The sequence below is a fragment of the Rhinolophus ferrumequinum genome, chromosome 8 (assembly GCF_004115265.2).
Source record: "Rhinolophus ferrumequinum isolate MPI-CBG mRhiFer1 chromosome 8, mRhiFer1_v1.p, whole genome shotgun sequence".
NCBI classification, from domain to species: domain Eukaryota; kingdom Metazoa; phylum Chordata; class Mammalia; order Chiroptera; family Rhinolophidae; genus Rhinolophus; species Rhinolophus ferrumequinum.
In genome coordinates, this window is record NC_046291.1 from 60,241,862 (window position 1) to 60,261,484 (window position 19,623).

The following is a 19,623-nucleotide window of genomic DNA, read 5'->3' on the forward strand; positions in this document are numbered from 1 at the left end:
ACCTCAAGCTAAGAAACAAATTTTCTGTGTAGCTGTTTTATAAAAGACATTCATAGTGCTTTTACTATCCTCCATTGGAGCTGAAAGTCATTCTTTAATTCAAAGATGAAGAGCTGCTGTAGTAATATAGTTTCCCACCCAGGGAGCATTATTATAGAAACAATCTATTATTCAGATGAATTTAATTAAAGTTTCTACAATGTAACTAATGTTTACTACTATCGTGTGTTTGGAAGTTTCCTCTTTTTAAAGATTAAATTTGATATAGAAAAAGGAGCCATGACATAGTTGCTAAAAGAAATCTGAGAAAAGTTCAGTGATAGGTTGCAATCAACGTTATATCTGTTTCCCACTGGGACTTGGGCAAAATTGTATTTCTAAGATCAAGAACATTGCTGGTAGTTGAAAAATATCAAGGCTTATCCCCTCATTAACAATATTGTTAGCGAGCGGATAATAACTGCTGAAATCAGCATAGCCACACCAGAGCCCCATGTGCATATGATTTGGAAGATTTTGCTATTCAGCAACCCTCAAATCAGACACAGTCCCTATTGATACAACATTTGGATAACTGGTGTTTGTATCATTTGTATTTAGACACTTCATGAAGAACGTCCCTGTCAGTGTGATAACTACACGGTCATCCCGGGTCGATCTATGTTAACATGTTAGTACTTTCGTACAACTTATGAATGGATTCTTTAACTTGCTATTTGGAAAAGCAAGAAACCAGTTGAAGAGAAACAAACACACAAACAGACACACACACACACACACACACAAAAAAAAAAAAAAACAGTGTGGGTAAATCATTCATTGACTTATTACGCAATTATCATGTAAAAATCCTCATCAGATTTACATGTATGTAACGCTGGTGTATTTGCTTTCATTTCCAATCCTTCCTCACTGATGGATGACAACCTGGGGTGACTAGCAGCCGTCATGATGACCCAGCCAGGTTGGGAGCAGTGCCTCTTAGACATCATCAGCATTTGTGAACCTGTTCCAGAAGTTCTCTGCTGCTGCAGCTCCTGGATTGTCCTCATGCGCGCTGCAGATTTAACTTCCCCCACCCTCCACATATGTGTGCTCACTGTTGGCTCAGGACTCACAGTGCTTCAAGATTCCAGTTTGGTCCTATACTGACTGCCTTATTGTAAGAGCTTGCTTTTTCCCCAGTATCTCTTGCCCTAGGAAACGTCCCAGGAGACTTAGCTTTCCAAGATATTACTGACCACATCTGCTCCTTCAAAGAGTCTCATATTTTGCTTCAGGTTTACTAGGTCAGTGTACTTCCTGATGATTGTGTGTTGTCACCACCACCAGGACCGTACTGGCTATCCTGCCACATTTGTCACCCACTAGTCAGATGAGCCAGGTCAGATCCTTGCCCTTACAGGGTATCTCTATGAAAATTATCTCCCTAAAAATAAAAGGCAGATATGTCAATTATCATCAAATTTGATCTTTGCTCTCTTTCACTCAGAGATTAGAGTCATATTTCACTGCACATCCAGAACTATTTGACTGGAGAAAAATCTCACAGTGCTTTTAAGGCTTCCAAGTTAAGTGTCAGATTTGTGAATATCCTGATTTTAGAAAGGTACATTGCCATTAATTCACAAATCCTTATTCTGTGTAATAAGAGCTAATAGTAGACTTAATTCAGATCATAGTTTTTTTCAGACCAAAAGCTATCTACCCTTCCCCCTGTGTCCCCCTAGACACTGTGCCTCTCAGCTAGACACCTTCCTTGGGGCTGGGACAGCCCTGTTGCTGGAATATCTTCTGCTGAGGATGCCCAACTCTGCCCTCCCTGGGAAATGTCAGAGGCAGGGAATGGTCTTCCCAAAGTTATGGCCCTCCCCATGGCATGGATGTAGGAGGACCGGATGCAGGGGTACAAAGGTCAGATACCCTGCCTTCAGTTCTGCATGACTCTGAAGGGCTACCAAGCCCCAGAGCTCTAGGAGGAGTTGGTGAAGCTTCAGCTGCCTTTGCAAAGCAGTTGACCTACCTCTGCCCAGCCCTGCCTTCCTCCCTTCCTTATAGGCATATCTCCTGAGAACATACCCCATGAAACTTTATGCCATCTGTTTTCAGGGATCTAATCTAAGACACCTCTCATCATGCCTAATCCTTTGTGAAGGGAAGTATCTCTACTCCTGCCTTCATAGTAACCCCCACCCTACCCCCCTACACACATATGCCCTCTCCTTACCCCGCTATGTTATCTAATTTGCATGACTGCTTGAACTTAAGTTTCAGTCTACTTTTCAGTCCATAATTCAACTAAGCAGAAACAAGCAAAAGGAAAATGCTTCTACTTTATAGTTAACAGTGTGTTAGTAGTAAAATTATTAGATAATTGTTCTACAAAGTTCTAAGAGTTTGTAGAAATGATGAGCAATTGAACCAAGGGAAGGATTGGGAATTTGTAGTTGTGAGTAAATTCAGTGATTAGGAATATATGGACGATTTTTCAAAAATATTTGCTCTTCTGCAAAAAAAAATATTATCGTTTCTAACACTCTTAGGTATATTCCTAAGTTAGAAAAATTGTTTGAGGCCAAACTAGCACAACATTTTTCTTCCAAACTCTAGTAGCTGAGAATCAGCTCTGAGAGGAGGGAGGGTGGGAGGGAGAGAAAGAGAAAGAGAAAAACAAACAACAGTTCAGACTGATTTGGAAAAGTTTAGTAAAACCATTTTCTAAAGTCTCATTGTCAAAGGAGAGAGGGTAGAAATGTAGTTGTGATCATTCTAATTTTATGGGAACTGTGATTAGCACAACATAAGTCAAAACTGAAAGAAACATTAAGAGTCAGCTAACTCTAGGCAATCCTAGGGGATGTTAATGGAAAGGTTTGGGTTGGGGGAGGGGAATTTTGTTATTCAAGTTCTGAGATCACAAAGTTGTGTGTATGCATTTGTCTACATTTATTTAGAGGAAAGAGTTATGATTCTCATTAGATTCTTAGCTTGATACTTATGGCCCATGGAAACACAAAATCTTGGGTAAAACTGAAGTTAAATCAGGGAAACTGCTGTTTTATTCTGACTTTATCCAGACGTCCTCTTTGATCTTGGGCCAACTATTTCACATCTTGGCATATTTGGTTAAAGTCATAATTCTAGGTTTTTCAAAGAGAAAGATAATAAAAACATAAATGTGCCTTCATGGCTGATAAATAAAAAGCTTAGTTAAATAGAATACAGGATATATGAAAAAGCAGCTTCCAAATTTAAATCCAGCAGCTTCAAGTGACATATCTGGAGAAAGACACTGTGGTAGTAGTTACTTGTAAGTTTATGTATGTTTGACACTATGTATTCTCTTAGGTGAAAGTGATGTATTTAAATAAAATCATGTTCATGTAAGTCGTTTATCAATACTTATAATTATTTGGGAGAATGTGTAAAAAATATGTAAAATAAAACCGCATTCTGCTGTTCTTATTTCAGATTTATTCAACATTTTAGTAGATAAACTAAACAGTAACTATTTAAGTTATTCAAATTAGAATACAAATATAGTAAAATATGGAGACAGCTCACAAGGGTGTTTTCTGGTGTTAAAAGCCATAACAGGATTACACTCCTTTACATTTTATATTTCATGCCCAAAAGTGCTAGGATTAAGCAAAATTCTCAATGTGGATTCTTTCCGGATGAACTGCAGTTAGACAGCTAAATCTGTAATGCAATATAACATGGTCATATTAACCTAGTGATGCAGAAAAGACCATCTGTACCACCTTGGATGTGACTAAACTATAGGAGCAAACTAAATGCTTTGTATGATTATTAATTTAAGAAAGGCAGTGAATGGTTTTTAAAGTAAGAGGGCAATGTAACTGATGAAAAAATGAATAAAAGTATGCATTGACCTTCATTGCATTGTAATAAGCTTGCAGAATTGATTTATAAACTGCTTTATCATCCAATTTCATATGCATTTAAAACTAATCAAATGACTTGGATACAGTTCACTAATTTTTAACTTGGCGATTTACTAGAGTACATAAAAGTTGGTAGTAGAATTATGTAAGAATTCTTGCAAACCAGTTACTGTGATGCCCTGTTATTTAATCTTATTTACACAGATTGATTATTCTCATCTACATACGTTTTATTATTCCAGATTTTAATGTTGAACACACTTGGGGTTTGTCTATGCATTGTGTCATGTCTTTTACCAGAAAGATAAATTCTATTTCAATTATATTTAACACTGTTAAATTTAGTCCACAAATAAAAGCTTACAATAATAAATTACCCTGCTTAATTCTACAATTTTCTGTAACAAGTATTTTACATAAGATTTCCTAGATCATGAAGAGTCTGAAAACACTTCTGTGTATGCTCTAGGATCAGAATGGTAGCAATTAATAGGTGAAATTAATAATAACAGCTTTATCTGGTACATAGGGTATGGTATGCAATTCACCATTTCCATGAGCTACTGAGTTCAACTCAATCAATCATTTTTGGTAAATATGGGTCAGTACAATTTCAAGAGGCTAAGATTCTCTAATTAAATTGGACAGAACAATTAAATATTCTAATTTTTCTACAGTAAAAATTGAAGCACATTATCAGTTTAGAATCCGCTTGCAGAAGTTCATTTACCATGCTCAAGCAGTCTGTCAGAGCTGGGTTTTGGAGAGCAAAACAGACAGAGAACCTTCTACGAGTCCTACAGTCCACATAGGGGAGTGAAACGTTAATAAGAACATCAACAAGTGTATAACTAGGAACCGTGTTGAAAGTTATGCAGGGGATGCTTCTAATTCAGAAGGAAGAAAAAGCTTCCCAAAGAAATAACGTTGCAGCTAAAACTGAAAGGAAGAGTAACACAAGGAAGCCTTGAAAGAAGCCTCCGAAGGAATTAAAACATCTATGAGGCTGGATCCTAGAGGTCAAGGGAGGAAAGACGAAGTTGCAGAGTGGAGAGAGCAGCTCTTCATCCCCAAAGGAGGAAGTTATATGGGAGCAGTGAAAGATTAAACAATAGTCTACATGATCAAAAGTGAACTTTTTTTGAGATTAAAAAATATTTTCTAAAGGATGAACAATATGATGCAATGTGGAAGGTGGTTAGCATACTATTGTAAGAAACTGGGTGAACCAAAAGTAGCTTAGACAAAAGTAAGAGCAGTGGAAATGAGAGAAGAGAAAAATGATTATTATTGATGATTATTATTAAAAAGATATTCAGACTAAATGGACAGTGAAGCCATTCACTGAAATAAAAGGGGCGGGGGGGGGGCTGAGCTTGGGGGGGTAGATCAGGAGATTGGATTTGTTATGAAATTTTAAGGTGTCATTAGGAATTTTAAATGAGGTTGAGGAGGTTATTCTATATGCAGGTTTGGAACTAAGAGAAGAGGTCTGGGATGGAGATATAGATTTATGAGTCATTCAATTAAAGGTAGACTTGAAAATATATGTGTCCATGAGACCATCCACTAGAAATGTATACTAATATGAAGTGCAGAAAAGTTCGTGAGTTTGGAGGATGTTCTTTCATGTTTTAAGACTACCTTCAATCCACTGAGGAATAATTCATAGCAAATATGTTAAAGATAGTGGTGCCCATGAAACTTAAAGAATATAAGAAGGTAGATTTTACTGTGGCCTGAAGACACCACCTCACTAACTAGAAAGACAACAAATAATTGTAAAGTTACAGGTGATGTGGACTTAGGCTGCTGTGCTGGCAATAGAAATTATAAACTCTGCATTTTCTTACAGACAATCCTCAGAAAATCTTTGAATTGTACAGTATTGTTTGATTGCTTCCTCTTATTATTTCATTTCCTTTAGGGATAGAAGTTTTACCTTATGCATTTTTTTAATTATTATAAAAGAATGTATGCTTATGTGACAAATAATAGAGAGACATAGAGAAGAACACAATGCATTATACTTCCCCCCTTCCAAACCCACTTACTTAGCAAATCAACATGGAAAGCTTGGAGTATGTTCCTCCACAACTATCTCTACTGCCATAAAACTTATGTGGACAAATATAGGTTTTTATTATTTTTAATGAATCAGTATCTTCATAAACACATTAAGCTGAAACTTTCATTTTCACTTAACACTCTATTTGAATAACTTGCTAACCAAAACATATACGTATTCTTGTTTTTTTTAAAGAACATCATTCTCAAAGTATAAAAATGCCATCATTTATTCTACCATTCTTCATCTAACAGATATTCAGATTGTGTCTAGTTTTTGTACCTTGTGATATACTATAAATAGAATCGCTGAATCAAATGAAAAGTGTATTTTTTTCATGTCAATAGACATTGCAAGATGACTTTCCAAAGAATTTGCAGCAATTTGCAATCCCACCAGCAGGGTCTCAATGTTCTCCAGTGCTCCCTGCCAGCAGTAGATGTCATGCTTCATTTTGTTGTTTATTGCGAAATTGGAGCACAGCAAATGATATACCCTTGTTTTAATTTGCATTTTTACTACCAGTGAGCGTATGTGTTTATTCTCTAATATTTTATTTTTTATTGTCTACTCTTTAATGTTTATATTTAGTGGCCCCTTTTAAGCATCATCCACTCTGAGATATGTATAACATTCCATGCCACATTCTCAAATATCAGAAGAACAACAACAACAATCAGGAAAAAGAAATTCCTACCTTTACCATACATCTTTTTCTGAAACCAAGAGCCTTGCGAGAATTCCAAATGGAATGAGGAATGTCTTATACACAGTTGACCCTATTGTTTCCATTTATCTTTGACTCACGATATTATCCAATAAAAACCTTGTAGCTATGTCAGGCTAACTCCTTCCCGCCACCTCATTCCGTTCCCTCTTACTTTCAATATAATAACACCCACCACCCAGACCCATACACTATAACATTTCCTGTATCTGCCCCTTTTACATACAGTGCCCCACTCTCTTTTCCTTTCTTAACTGTGCCCTACCCTTTAAATTCCCTTAAAGAATGGATGGATAGTGAATATATGTTTTTGATTTATTAAAACAATTTCATGTCATTCAAATAATGATTTCTTGTCCCTGGAGTGTATCTAATCATCAGAAACATGGTAAATTTATTTTACTATTTTCTTACTACTTATATAATAATTCATATTGGATTCAGGGAAGTTTTTTACAATATCCCTCATTCCAACTGTAAATTAATAGTATTGATTAATAACTCTTTTTGCATGGTATTTGCATATGGGCCAACAATGTTTGGTTGTTGGTTTGTTTTAAGGGATACATCCTTTGTCTTGTAATCATGCTCTTTTGTGTCTCTACTTGTAGGGAAACTTTTTGGGTTCAAGTTCCCTGGTCTGAGAGTTCTCACTTACAGAAAGCAGTCCTTACCACAAGAAGATCCTGATGTGGTCATAATTGACTCATCTAAACAGAGTGATGATTCAGTAGCCATGAAGCACTTCAAGTCTCCTACAAAAGAAAGCTGCAGTCCCTCTGAAGCAGATGATACAAAAGCCTTGATACAGCCCAGCCAATGTTCTCCCTTGGTGAATATATCTGGACCTCTTGACCATTCCTCTCCCAAAAGGCAATGGGACCTACTCTACCCTGACATGCTGCAGTCAAGTTCCCAGCTGACTCATTCCAGATCGAAGGAAAGCATTTGTAGTATACGGAGGGCATCGTCAGTGCATGATATAGAAGGGTTCAGTGTCCACCCCAAGAATATATTTAGAGACAGACATGCCAGTGAAGGTATGTGTGAGTTTTTTTGCTTTTTTTAAAAAATATGGAAAATAAATTAATGGGTAATGAACAGTAATTTCTATATTATTTTTAATTTCAACATTAATCCATATGCTCTCAGGGAAGAAATGTGAGTACAAGTTACTAAAAATATGAGTCCTACATTCAGAGTTGTTCCTGATTTCCTCTTTGAAACCTAGTGAATAATTTGGTTTCTTCTGGCCTCTTTATCTGTGTTTCTGAAATAGTATGATAACCATTATCTACCTACTTAATGGAGTGTTAATGAATTAATGCATAATATAAGATGTGCTTACGTCATGGTACTGTCATCGCAAGCATAATTAATTTTGCTGCATTTATCAAACAGTCAAGCCCTGGGCAGAAACAGTGGTGTGCCATCACAGGACTATTTTATTGACCAAATCTTTCCAAAGGAAGAGCTGTAGGAAACATACATACTGAGTGATCAGAAACCTCTAAGCTGATTAGGGGCAGGGAGGGGAAAGAGGAAAGTTTCAGGGGACAAAAAAAAACAAGCAAACAAACAAAAACCCTGAAAGTCTTGATCTCAACCAAAACCAACTTGTAAAGCAAAGTCAGAATTCATTTCTCATTCATCATTAACGCAATAATGGATAACATTTGTTAGTATTTACTATGTGAGAAGAAATGTAACTGCTTGACACACATTCATCCTCATCACAACTTTATGAAGTAGGGACAATTATTAAGTCCCATTTTATAGATGAGGAAACTGATATGAGGTATAGATATGCTAAATAAATAACTGGCCCAATTTTATATAGTGACAGAGCTAACCTTCAAACCCAGGATTGCCTGTCTCCAGAGTCCACAATCTTTTGCAGTGCTTTTCTTCCCTACGCCTGCTCCATAAAAACCTCACTGTAGGAAGGGTCTGTTGAGTCACTAAACTTGCCCCAGTGGGTGTGAGATTTAGAGTTCCTATTGCATAAATGCATCAGTTCCACTTTTCTGAATCCTATATATTTGGGTTCCTGAGAGTTTCACTGTCCTTTTTGTGGTATTCATTCGTGCAATGGCCCATCATCCCCCAGGTTACTGCTGCTGTTATCATTTTCCTTTTAAAACATAACTGATTGCAGGGCTCCTAAGTGTAGGGTACTGGGCACTTCACCAACTAGTCACAGTGATTTCAACCTGATTTTTTCAACCCTGATTTCTCGTCTTTCCCTCCTCTCGTATCTACTCTAGTCTTAAACTGCATGAAGCTTATTGCCTTTTTCCAAAGATGTATCATGCATTTTTCTGGCCTCATGACTTTGTTCTGCCAGGAATATTCTTCCTAATTTTGCCCCTCCTTACATTTCTACTCATACCCATAAGAACCCATTTCCCCTTCCCAAACCAGAGAAATTAAATGATTTTTTATACCTGAGTGTGCAAAATAGTGTTTACGAATATTATAGCATTGAATACATCCTACATTATATGTCTGTCTGTCATTCCTGTTAGATATGCAAGCAAATTATTATGTTGCTAGGAGCTCCTCCAGCACGGGAGCTGTGGCATAATTAGCTCTGTGGCCTTAGTATCCAGAACAATTACCTGTTTCATGGCTGGAACTCAATAAATGTTGGTGTAAAATCCAGAGGACCATGTTTGTGAAATATGTTCCAAAATTGCACACATCAGGAAATAATGAGTTACTGGCTCCACAACGCTCTAAAATGTAAACCAAAATATTAGGATTGAGTCATCTGGGGAATCTTTATTTAAAGGTCACAGCAAAGTAGAGAGGGCACAAGAGGTGAAAGAAAATGAATTGGCCCCAAAAAATTCAAAGAGAGAAAAATCAATATCACAGCAGCAGAAGGGACAGTTTTCTATAAGATAGGTTTGAGAAACTGTATTTGGTAAGAGAGCAATTAGCATAGCCATTTTAATCAGAAATCCAAAGGTCAACAAGAGAAAGAAAAATCAAATCCAGGATTTTCAATCTGCATAATCATCGAAGATCCTATACCATATAGTAATGGCATGCTCAATATCTCCTCAATGAACATAGCTCTAAAATTTTATCTGTGAGTAATGGATCTAATGGCTAAACAACAATAAATTCAGCATGGTAATGTAAATGATGAGTATATATTTTAGTTAGTTAATCCAGTTAGTGTAGTCATCTTTCAGAATTATACTGACTTTTCCAAGATTGTCCTTATTATCTAGAACCTGAGTTACAGTATAATGACATTGAGAAACAATAACTTTGAATATTAAATGATACATAATCAATGCATTATTCAGACATAGACGTAGCCTGTGATTTGACAGTGGTGCTGAGTCAATTAGATCAGATTTCACGATTTAACTTTATTGTATTCAATTTTATGTCTTCTCCATTCACTGATACAATTATGAGAAAAGATGATTTAATAATTTTGGGTTTCTTGGTATGAATTCTATATATGGACGTGAGGCTTTGAGATCTCCTTCAGTTTTCTTCCGACACCCAAGTTATGTTATTTTCAAAAATTTATCATTTTCTTGCAGATGTTTCAGTTAAAGTCTGGTTATTGATTGATAAATTCAGAGGGCATTTTGTACTTCAGCTTTAGAATAATTTTAGCTACAAAATCACTGATTAGCATGGAAGAAACTATACTTCCTAAGGATATATATTTGATATATTTTAGAAACTGAGCCACTTGTGAGGGAAGATGGAAAACTTTTAAAACTGGTTTTAATTTTATAAATCTATATAACTGGTTTATAGGTTAACCCCACATGGACCAGATTTTGAATTCATCTTTTTGTCTCCTATTTCAAGAAAAGAAATGTCCTCCTATATGGGCTATCTTTACAGAACTTTAAGTAATTTGTAAATATATTAGTGTACAATATTTTACCTTATCCTTCCATTTAATCTACTTTATCAAGTACCTTAGAACTGTACTTCTGAAACCCTTTGTGGTGAAGGACCAGAATTTTCTATCTAGTTCATCATGGACCAATACATTTGGAAACACAATCAAAATGCACTGCTAGAAAAATGAAATTTAAAAAATAGACATACAAAATATAAACACCAATTGTTTGATTATTAGATTGAAAGATGTAACATTACTCTGTCAAACTGCTACAAGACTCTAAATGACTACTCTAATTTCTGCACTTATACTGTCATGGAGGAATAACAAACAGATTTAGCTGGCACCAGCACACACACCACAAACTCTGCCTTAGAATGTCCAGGCAGCAGTCACCGTATAATGTAACTCTTGGTCAGTTTTTTTTTTTTAATTTATAATTTTTAATATATAATTTCCTGTTTTGGTGAGTAAAATTAGAATTTTTAACTACTTGAAAGCACTTGTCACTTTACTAATGATTTTTGGGCTCCATTTTGAATGGGGATAATTAATTCAGTGTAATCTAGTTCTCTTCCACTATCCCTATTTGCTTTTTATGGTCCCTCAAAGACTGTAGAGTTGTCATCTAAAGTCACAGTTTTATTTGTGTATCTCTGTCCAAGGCAATGTCTACGCCAGCAATTCAATATACCACACTATTGAAATTGCTTCAATTGTAAGCTTTGAAACAGTTATGATATATCCCAGATTTTAAATATGCACAGTATTAGAAGATATGTCACAAATGTTGAACAGATTTTTCAAATCTTGGATATATTTGAATGGTTTTGATGTGACTTCACTTAAAAGCTTGTTTGTTTCAAAACTAGAAATGCATATTTTGTTGGTAGCAAGTATGTAACAGAGAGCCAGATTACTAATCTCAAAATAAATCTGAAAACACTCTGGTTTGAGATTTGAAAACAGCCCATTTTAATATAAATAAATTTCCTAAATATTATAGGTATCATACTGTGCATGCATTGTAACAGCATAAATTTTAAAATCTTATATTACCTTTAAATAGTCAAATGTTTCAGTGATCTCTTACAATTATTTTTGCCTAAGAATGACTCTTTGAGTACAATTTGGTATTTTCAAAATATACATTGAAGAACATTTATGGGAGGGGCACTTAATAAATTTTTGATTAATAATGCAATTTGGTTTATAAGGTAAAGCATTGCCTTAGAAACATTTTTTCTTTTTAACATATTAGATGAAATTATACTAAAAACATCACTCAATATGCAAAATGTTGTGTCGTCTCTTTGGAAGTGATGGTTGAAGCAACTCTAAGTTTGGCTTCTGAAAAGTTTGAAAGTTTTTATCACAACTGCAGTCTGGGATGTCTTTCTCCAGACTGTCATAATTATAAAATATGTATCTTGAAATCCTTTTAAATTAAGTGAGATAAATGTTTCACATATTTGAACATGAATGCTTATGATAGCAGATATTTCTTAGCGTATGCATTTTACTTGGTTGAATAGTACAAAATGTTATCAATTTCAAATTTTCAATCATTACATCCTGTTTTCTCTGATTGTTTTTACAGAGTAATTCGCTGTATATAATATAATTTTAGTCTTCTTTTTACATTTCTCTCTTTTTTCATCTTTATGTGCTCAAAACAGACAATGGTCGCAATGTCAAAGGTAACGTACAAACTCAAATTTCATCATCTGATGCTCAAAGTGCCCCTTTACTTGGCATGTTAACTTGCCTGCTGTATGCCCTGTTCAATGCCACATCATGCTGCCCTTAACTAGTCCAGGTGCCTGGTGGAGACATCATGGCTTGACTTTGTTGGAGACATTTTTACTTTCTCGATCATGTCACCAAAATAATTATGAACTTTTTCCTGCAAGTATTAGCCTAGGTTGACAATGAATACTTCCTAAATATTTAAATCATTTGGAAATATACAAATATCAAGCTAAATATATTCCAACGTGAAAGAGACACATAAGCCTATTTCAGCCAAAAATTATTATTTTTGAGTACAAGATTAAATAAAATAAGGAAATTGCTATCTGACAGCATCACTTCACTTGTTCCTCTTTTGTTTCCTTAAAACTAGTTTCACGTTCCTGGATGGCAGGGGGTATGGTTTTAAGCTTACTGTAGTAGTAAACTGTACATGCATGATAGTCATTTTCTATTTTTCTATATTACATTCCAATCATTTTTAATTGTGTCCTATATTAGTCTGAAATCACTGGCATGACCTACAGCTACTGTAGGGCATTGTTTAACTGGGTAATACCTCTAGATAAGTCTGGATTTGGCTAAAAATTTGAAATTCACTTCAGTTTTTCTACTATGTCGTAGTAGATACAAGGAATCACAGAATATAATAATTATATATTTTCATCAAATGAAAAACTTTTGGGGTTTAGTCTTTTAACATAGGCCATGCATGCTGCTGTGGGTATGCATATGGTGACAAAGACTCATCTTGTGCATGTGTGTTGCATGAACACGTCTCCACCAGTAACCATCATTACTTAGAATTCACTGTTTTGGCCTCTTTCCTATGTCACTGCTACTCCAATCACTGTGAAGTTTTGTATATTGATTTCTCAATTATTTCTCTAATTACTTCAGAGTTGGTGACATTATGAATTAATAGCACTAGAATGTAAAGATGTTTTCTGTGAGCAGCCCAGCATAATTTGAAAATAAGGGAAATTGTGGCAACTTCTTCCCATCCCAATTGTATTTCGTAAGCACTTCCAAAAGGGTCTATGCAGGTGACCTCCAATAGTGGGATGGGATTTCATGTCCATGATTATTTTATCGTTGGCCTGTCCACTGAGATTTTTAAAAGGAAGCAAATTAGTATCAGCTGTGGGTGGTGATTTGAGTAGATGTAATTCAGAACATAACATAAAGAAACAGAATACAGACAGCTATCACCAAGTTGCCTCTGTGAAATATGACTGGCTTTAGCATTTAACAATTAGCAGTAGATTATTAGACATCAATTTTCCAGCAATCTTTTAAATGAGGTGAGAAATGAATCTAATTTTTCTCAACAAGTAGAAAATTAAGCTTGCTTATCTTCCAAATCAGTAGTTCACATAGTTGCCATTCAAACTAGAATAATTTTATTTTTTCTCATAAACTAAGCCATTTAAACTCTAACCCCTTTTCCTCAACCTCAAGACTATTTAAATAGCAATAGTCTTTGAACAAAAATGAATAATAAAACTCATAATTTGGAAATAGGAAACTCTAAACCATTGTAGAAAGTTTTCACATACTAATATTTTATGAAGTTAAACTCCCAAATTGAATAAAACTTGTCCAAATTTAATAAAAATATCATGTGCCTATGCCCTCCGACATCTTCATTATTTGTTCAGGCTCTGGTTTGAAAACTATTAAAAAATATTTACGTGTCTGGCTCCTTAAGATTTTCACAGAGCAATTAATATACTAACTAGATATAGGACAATACATTAACTGTGCTTTTAAAAAAATTTTGGCTTTATTTCTAAACCACATTTACATTAAAAATTTGAAAAATAAAAGACAAATTTCTACACTTCTTTGTGTATAAATGCATAGTTTTTTGCTTGTTTTGTTTTGTTTTCAATTTCTAACTCAATCAAACATTTTTTCTTTACCAAAATAAAATAAATAATTTAGGAAAGCTTTTGGAAGGTTTTCAAGATCATCTGGATTATTCCCCTCAGGCAAAGATGTCGTCTAAATCCCTTGCACTGGTTGTAGAGGCATCTTTATCTCCAGTGGAGCCCTTTTTTTAACTTTCTTGGGAAATGTGTTTTACTGCCTGTTACACAGAGCTAACCTAAATCCTTCTTGCTGAAAGGTAGTTTACGCCCCTTCATCTATCCTGAGGTGGGCAGAGATACTAGCTTAGGCTATGTCTAATCTTGATGTAACAGCGCAATATAAAAACAGCAAATTGATACTCACTCTTTTCTTCTAAACAGGATAATTTCCATGTAAGCTTCTTCCTCAGGATCCCTTTAATAAATTTTCCTTTAATAAATTCCCATAGCACTCTGACTCTTTAAAATAAGACTTCAGAGATCATAATGTACAACCCATTATCAAAGCGTGAAAAAGGTAATTTGAATAAATTGCATATGCTGTGTATTTGTGTGTATATCATATTTTTTAACAATTTCACCAATATGTAATAAACCTAATCCTACCTTAATCACTCATGAATTGATTTTCACCTCAAACTTAGTAGTTTTTCTATTCTATGGTCCAAGTCATTAATAAAAATTAATCCCTTACCCTACTTAGTAAATTAGTCATCACTGTAATTTTACCCCTCTCTTGCTTTTACCTCCGCATTATCCCAAGTAACCCTGCATCCTACTGACAATGGTATGTTCAGTTTCTAACTTGTCTAAGAACCTGAGATATGAGTCAGAAACAAAACTACTCTCAAGATTTATTACAGCTATTACCTTCTCTCTAGCCGCTAAAGTGTCAGACTCACAAAGAAAATCGATTGATTTGACACAACTGTTTCTCAGAAGCTACATTGGCCATGACTGAGTATTTGTGATCTTATAAGAATTTGCAAATTGATTTTCAATGGTGACTTTTTCTGTAAATTATATGTCATGTCCTGAACAGACAATATGGATATTGACTACAAATAATTTGACAATTACTTCTCATCTTTCTAGCGTTAAAATAAGCCCGTATTGACAGTGTTCTTCTATGAAATCCAATTACTAAACAAAACACTTGCATTTTCTTTAATGTTAAGTCACTTCAGTGATTTAGGTTTTATAAAACTTTAGCAGAATAAACTCAGGGCCCTAAGAAATATTGTATAAACACCTGATGATTTGAAAACAACTGTAATATGTTTTATTTCCATCTCTCTTGTCCCTTTTGGCCCTCGAGAACAATGGTCTTTAAACAAAAGTAGCATTATTTTAAAAAATATATTATCAGATGTTCATTAGCTATATTTCCAGCACCATTCTCTGAAAGAGAATATATTCTCCTTTAGTATCTTGAAACTCATGGTAAATTTACACGTAAATTATAAAAATTTTAAATATCTTTAATCTAAAATTCTTCCCAGTTGTTGCTTTAGCCTCTAGCTTAATCTCTAAATGCAGGGTATTTCTTTGTAGCTGGAACCCGGCCTACTTTATATTTAATTGGACACTTGTGATGTATTACAGCTTTATACAGCTGTTGGTTTAGTTTTTTTTGGTCACCTGTTTTCCATCTCCCCCGATTACATTGGGAAATTTAATCTGGTCATCCATTTTGCAAATGTTTTTCCAAAGAACATCAAGTCCTCCAATATACTTCTGAGGTTTACTTTCTTTTCTATTGAATCTAACATTTCCCTTTATTTCTGCCCATTTATTTTCTTTAAATTGATTTAACTTTGTTTTTCAGGTTATTCTCCTTTCTTTCATTAGAATCCTAAATCCCATCTGTTCATGACCACTCTCAGGGAGGCTGCCTTTCACCTTTAAATCCTCAACCAAGGCCTCTCTGAATATAGACCTGGGAGGTAGGAAAACCTGTATTCTGATTTCTAGTCCTTGAATCTTATTCCCTTTTGACCTCATATTCTGTCTGCTTCAGTTTACACTTGGTAAAATAAGGATATTGCTAATACCCATCTTAATTATAGTGCTGGGAATTTTTTTCACTAGCATTTTGACAGGTTTTAGAAGAACCTACGCCAACACTGATCATCTCGCGGACTCTGAGCAGACTTTTGCATATAAACATCTTCAAAATCAATGGAAAAGAGCATAATGATCTTTGTTATACAGGATAAAATAGATTGTAAACATCTTATCTAAGGAGCATGCATGAATTATTTTAAGTAATATTTTAAGTTCTTCTGAATTCTTAAAATATATAGATTCAAAAGAAAACCTAGATTAAATCTCCAACACTAGCAGCTTAAAAAAAAAAAAAAGAAAAAAGAATAGAGTACGAGTTTAGAAATGTTTTCCACCAGTAAGAGAAGCTAAAATACAGACTGTGATGAAGTTGTATATTGTGAGACCAAACGTGAGTAAGACATGTACTGAATGATGGTTTCTCAACTCTATCAGACTTAATGTGCCCTTGTTTCAACAAAGATTTGTTATATTCATTTTATTATCTTGAAACTAAATTCAGAGATAATTTAACTTACTTCTAAAAGAGGAACATGATTTCTTAACTATAATATAAAAGAGAGATAGAAGGAAAATGGTTTATAATCACATGATATTTCTCTCAATATGTTGATCTTCAAATGTGACTATACTAGAAGACATAATACAATAATTAGACATGAGAAAAAAAATTGACTTTAAGTGCATTGAAGACATGATTAAACAGTTCACATAAATACTGAATAAAATGACAGAGCTGAATCAAATGAAGGAGTCTGAAGGTTTTATTTTATAACAAAATAAAAACCACTATTGGAATAAATAGTAACATATTGGACTTATTTATATATGAATTTTAAAAATAGCTGAAACGAAAATGGAATTATGAATAATATACCAAGATAAGGTGGGGAGAGAATGAGGAAGTATAATATTCTCACAAATGAGCTGGCCCTTGCGTTAAATGATTCCTTATGTGATAACATGCAATAGTAATGAATTGCACAGAAGAAAGAAATCCAAGTAAATGTCAGGACATATATTCATCCCTAACACTTAAAAAAGACCTTGCAGGCCATATGCCTTCCTAAACAATGGGAGCTAGAAGATGGATTGAAAGAAATGGCCATCAAGATATTCTGGAGAAGTAGCAGATGTCTAGGGAGTTATTAGGGTGCTATTGGAAATGAACAGGCAACCCCAAGACAAATCATTTCAAATGTTTAATTTTTACCACCTAGATTTCATTGTATCACATGTCACTTTACATATATAGAACAATAATATGAAATAATGATTTGTAGTGTGATTCCTATAATTCTCTGCAAATTTAACAATATTCAGTTCTAACATTTAAAAAAAAGAAAGATTCAAATCTCGTCATTTATACATTTGCACATGACCACTACAAAGACAGATTATACCTCAAGTCTGAAATTTTGTATTGGCAACAAATTCCAAAAGGAGTGTAGCTCCAGGTAATAGGATTTTCCAAAATGCTGAACATTTTGGAAAATCATGGTAAAGTTCTGAATAAAACAGTGTAAAAGCTTGCCCTCTACATTGTAGTTGTAGCTCTGGAATGCTCAATGTGTATTAAAATCATCCTCAAAGTACACTATACTCTTTATATGTGAACCAGTTAGGTTTGAGGCTCAGATCATTATAAACAGATTATTATAAACATGAATGCCCATTGGGACATATGGAACAATTTTTCAAGGTGAGACTATAGCTACCTCCCATCGTTTTGACAAATAAAAATGCCCCACAAATGCCTCTCGGGTGAAGTACCGTCATAGTTGAGACCACTTGCTTATCAGTGCAGCCAATCCAATGGAGTTTATTGGAACTGGTCACAAGGATAATCAAAGTATATTTCAAAGTTGCTTTCTGCCTTAACATCATAGATGATCCATGTTTTACCCAGGTATAAAATAATTTTTGTAGGCAATCTGCTATAGAAATCCAACATATAGAAGGATGATAGAGACATAGTATTGAAAAAATGGTCTAATGGGTTTTAAATACAATTTAATTTTATACCTAAGCTCAACCTTCTATAATCTCTTGTCAGTCTCTCTGTAAGCAGTCAAATTACCTAAGTGAAAATATGACATTAGAGTTGGGGAAAAGACAATATCAAGAAATCTGAAGTCCTAAAATATTTTGAAATTTTAAATATTGAGATATAGGCCTGGGATGTAGCCATAGAATGATAGAAAAAAAGGAAACACTATTGAGGATACTTTCCAATAATAAATTAGTGGTGTGAGGCGGGGACTTCTACAAAGACCTGGAGAGTGGGGTCAGAGTCTGAGCTGAAGTCTAGATTAATGTGGTGCCACTTTTGGCTCTTCTGTCCTTGTCATGTAAACAGAAAAGAGTGAGAATCTATGTGCCAATGAGAACATACTGGGCAATAAATATACAGAGAGCTCAATGACAGTTATTACCTAGGTGGACTTGGCCGTCATCATGGATAAAACTCAGGGACTAAATAGAAATCCACCTCAAGGAACACAATATTTGCTACATAGATAAAAATTATCTTAAAATCACTTTAAACTTTTATAATAATCAAATATAAGCTTTTTAAACAAATACAGTGTGATTTTTCTCCAATGTAACTAGGAAGTAAATGATGCGTAATTTTGTCTTAGCATTATGTTTGATCTGAATAGATAGATTATTGTGCTCCAAAATATACAATCTATAAATCTAATTTCAACTCTCTATACTTCACTTGGTATATAAAGTACACGTTTTATTCCTAAACTGTGTTAGTTTCATTCTGAACAAGGAAAAATAAAAGGCAAAATGTGTTGGTTAGCAAGTTCATTCACAAAGTTTGTATGTTTCAAGGACTCTCTGAGGCAGAAAGATAATGGCTGCGTAATACTTGTGGGCTCAGGATTTTTCTAAAACTCTTCCTGATGCCAATTTTTAAGAACTATGTAATAGTAAAAGTAGCATTAGCGATTACACAAGAAACTCAGGTGCATTTTCTGACTCTCCATAAGCACCAGACAATAGGTGTAGCAAAAGATGTAGCTGGTTACTGTACTTTTTCTTAATAAGTGGGGGTTGGGGTTGGAGGGGCGGAGTCCTAGCACCTTGCCAAATTATCTGCAGGAAAGGAATGTCAGATGTGACCAGGGAGGGTCTGATAAAGGATACAAACTTCCAGCCATAAGATGAATAAGTTCTGAGGATCTAATGAACAACATGGTTAAAAACGGGAACACAAGGAACTACCAACCCCAGATATGTCCTATTACCTAGCTATGGTCACTTCAATTGTAAATTATGTTTGCCAAAGCATTCCATTGATATGTTTTATTTTGTTTTTCCCCTCAAAAAAT

General features: G+C 34.6%; 1 protein-coding gene across 2 annotated transcripts in view; it reads left to right on the forward strand.

The window, feature by feature from the left end:
• KCNH7 (potassium voltage-gated channel subfamily H member 7) overlaps positions 1-19,623 on the forward strand; it is a 423,623-nt gene that overhangs the window by 286,483 nt on the left and 117,517 nt on the right. Inside the window, exons 4-6 of one of the 2 annotated variants that reach the window (XM_033112181.1) lie at positions 7,315-7,743; positions 12,266-12,286; positions 12,712-12,735. In XM_033112181.1, the coding sequence (XP_032968072.1) occupies positions 7,315-7,743; positions 12,266-12,286; positions 12,712-12,735 (474 nt within the window). The remainder of the gene's footprint in view (positions 1-7,314; positions 7,744-12,265; positions 12,287-12,711; positions 12,736-19,623) is intronic. The other variant, XM_033112182.1, reaches the window with a different exon arrangement.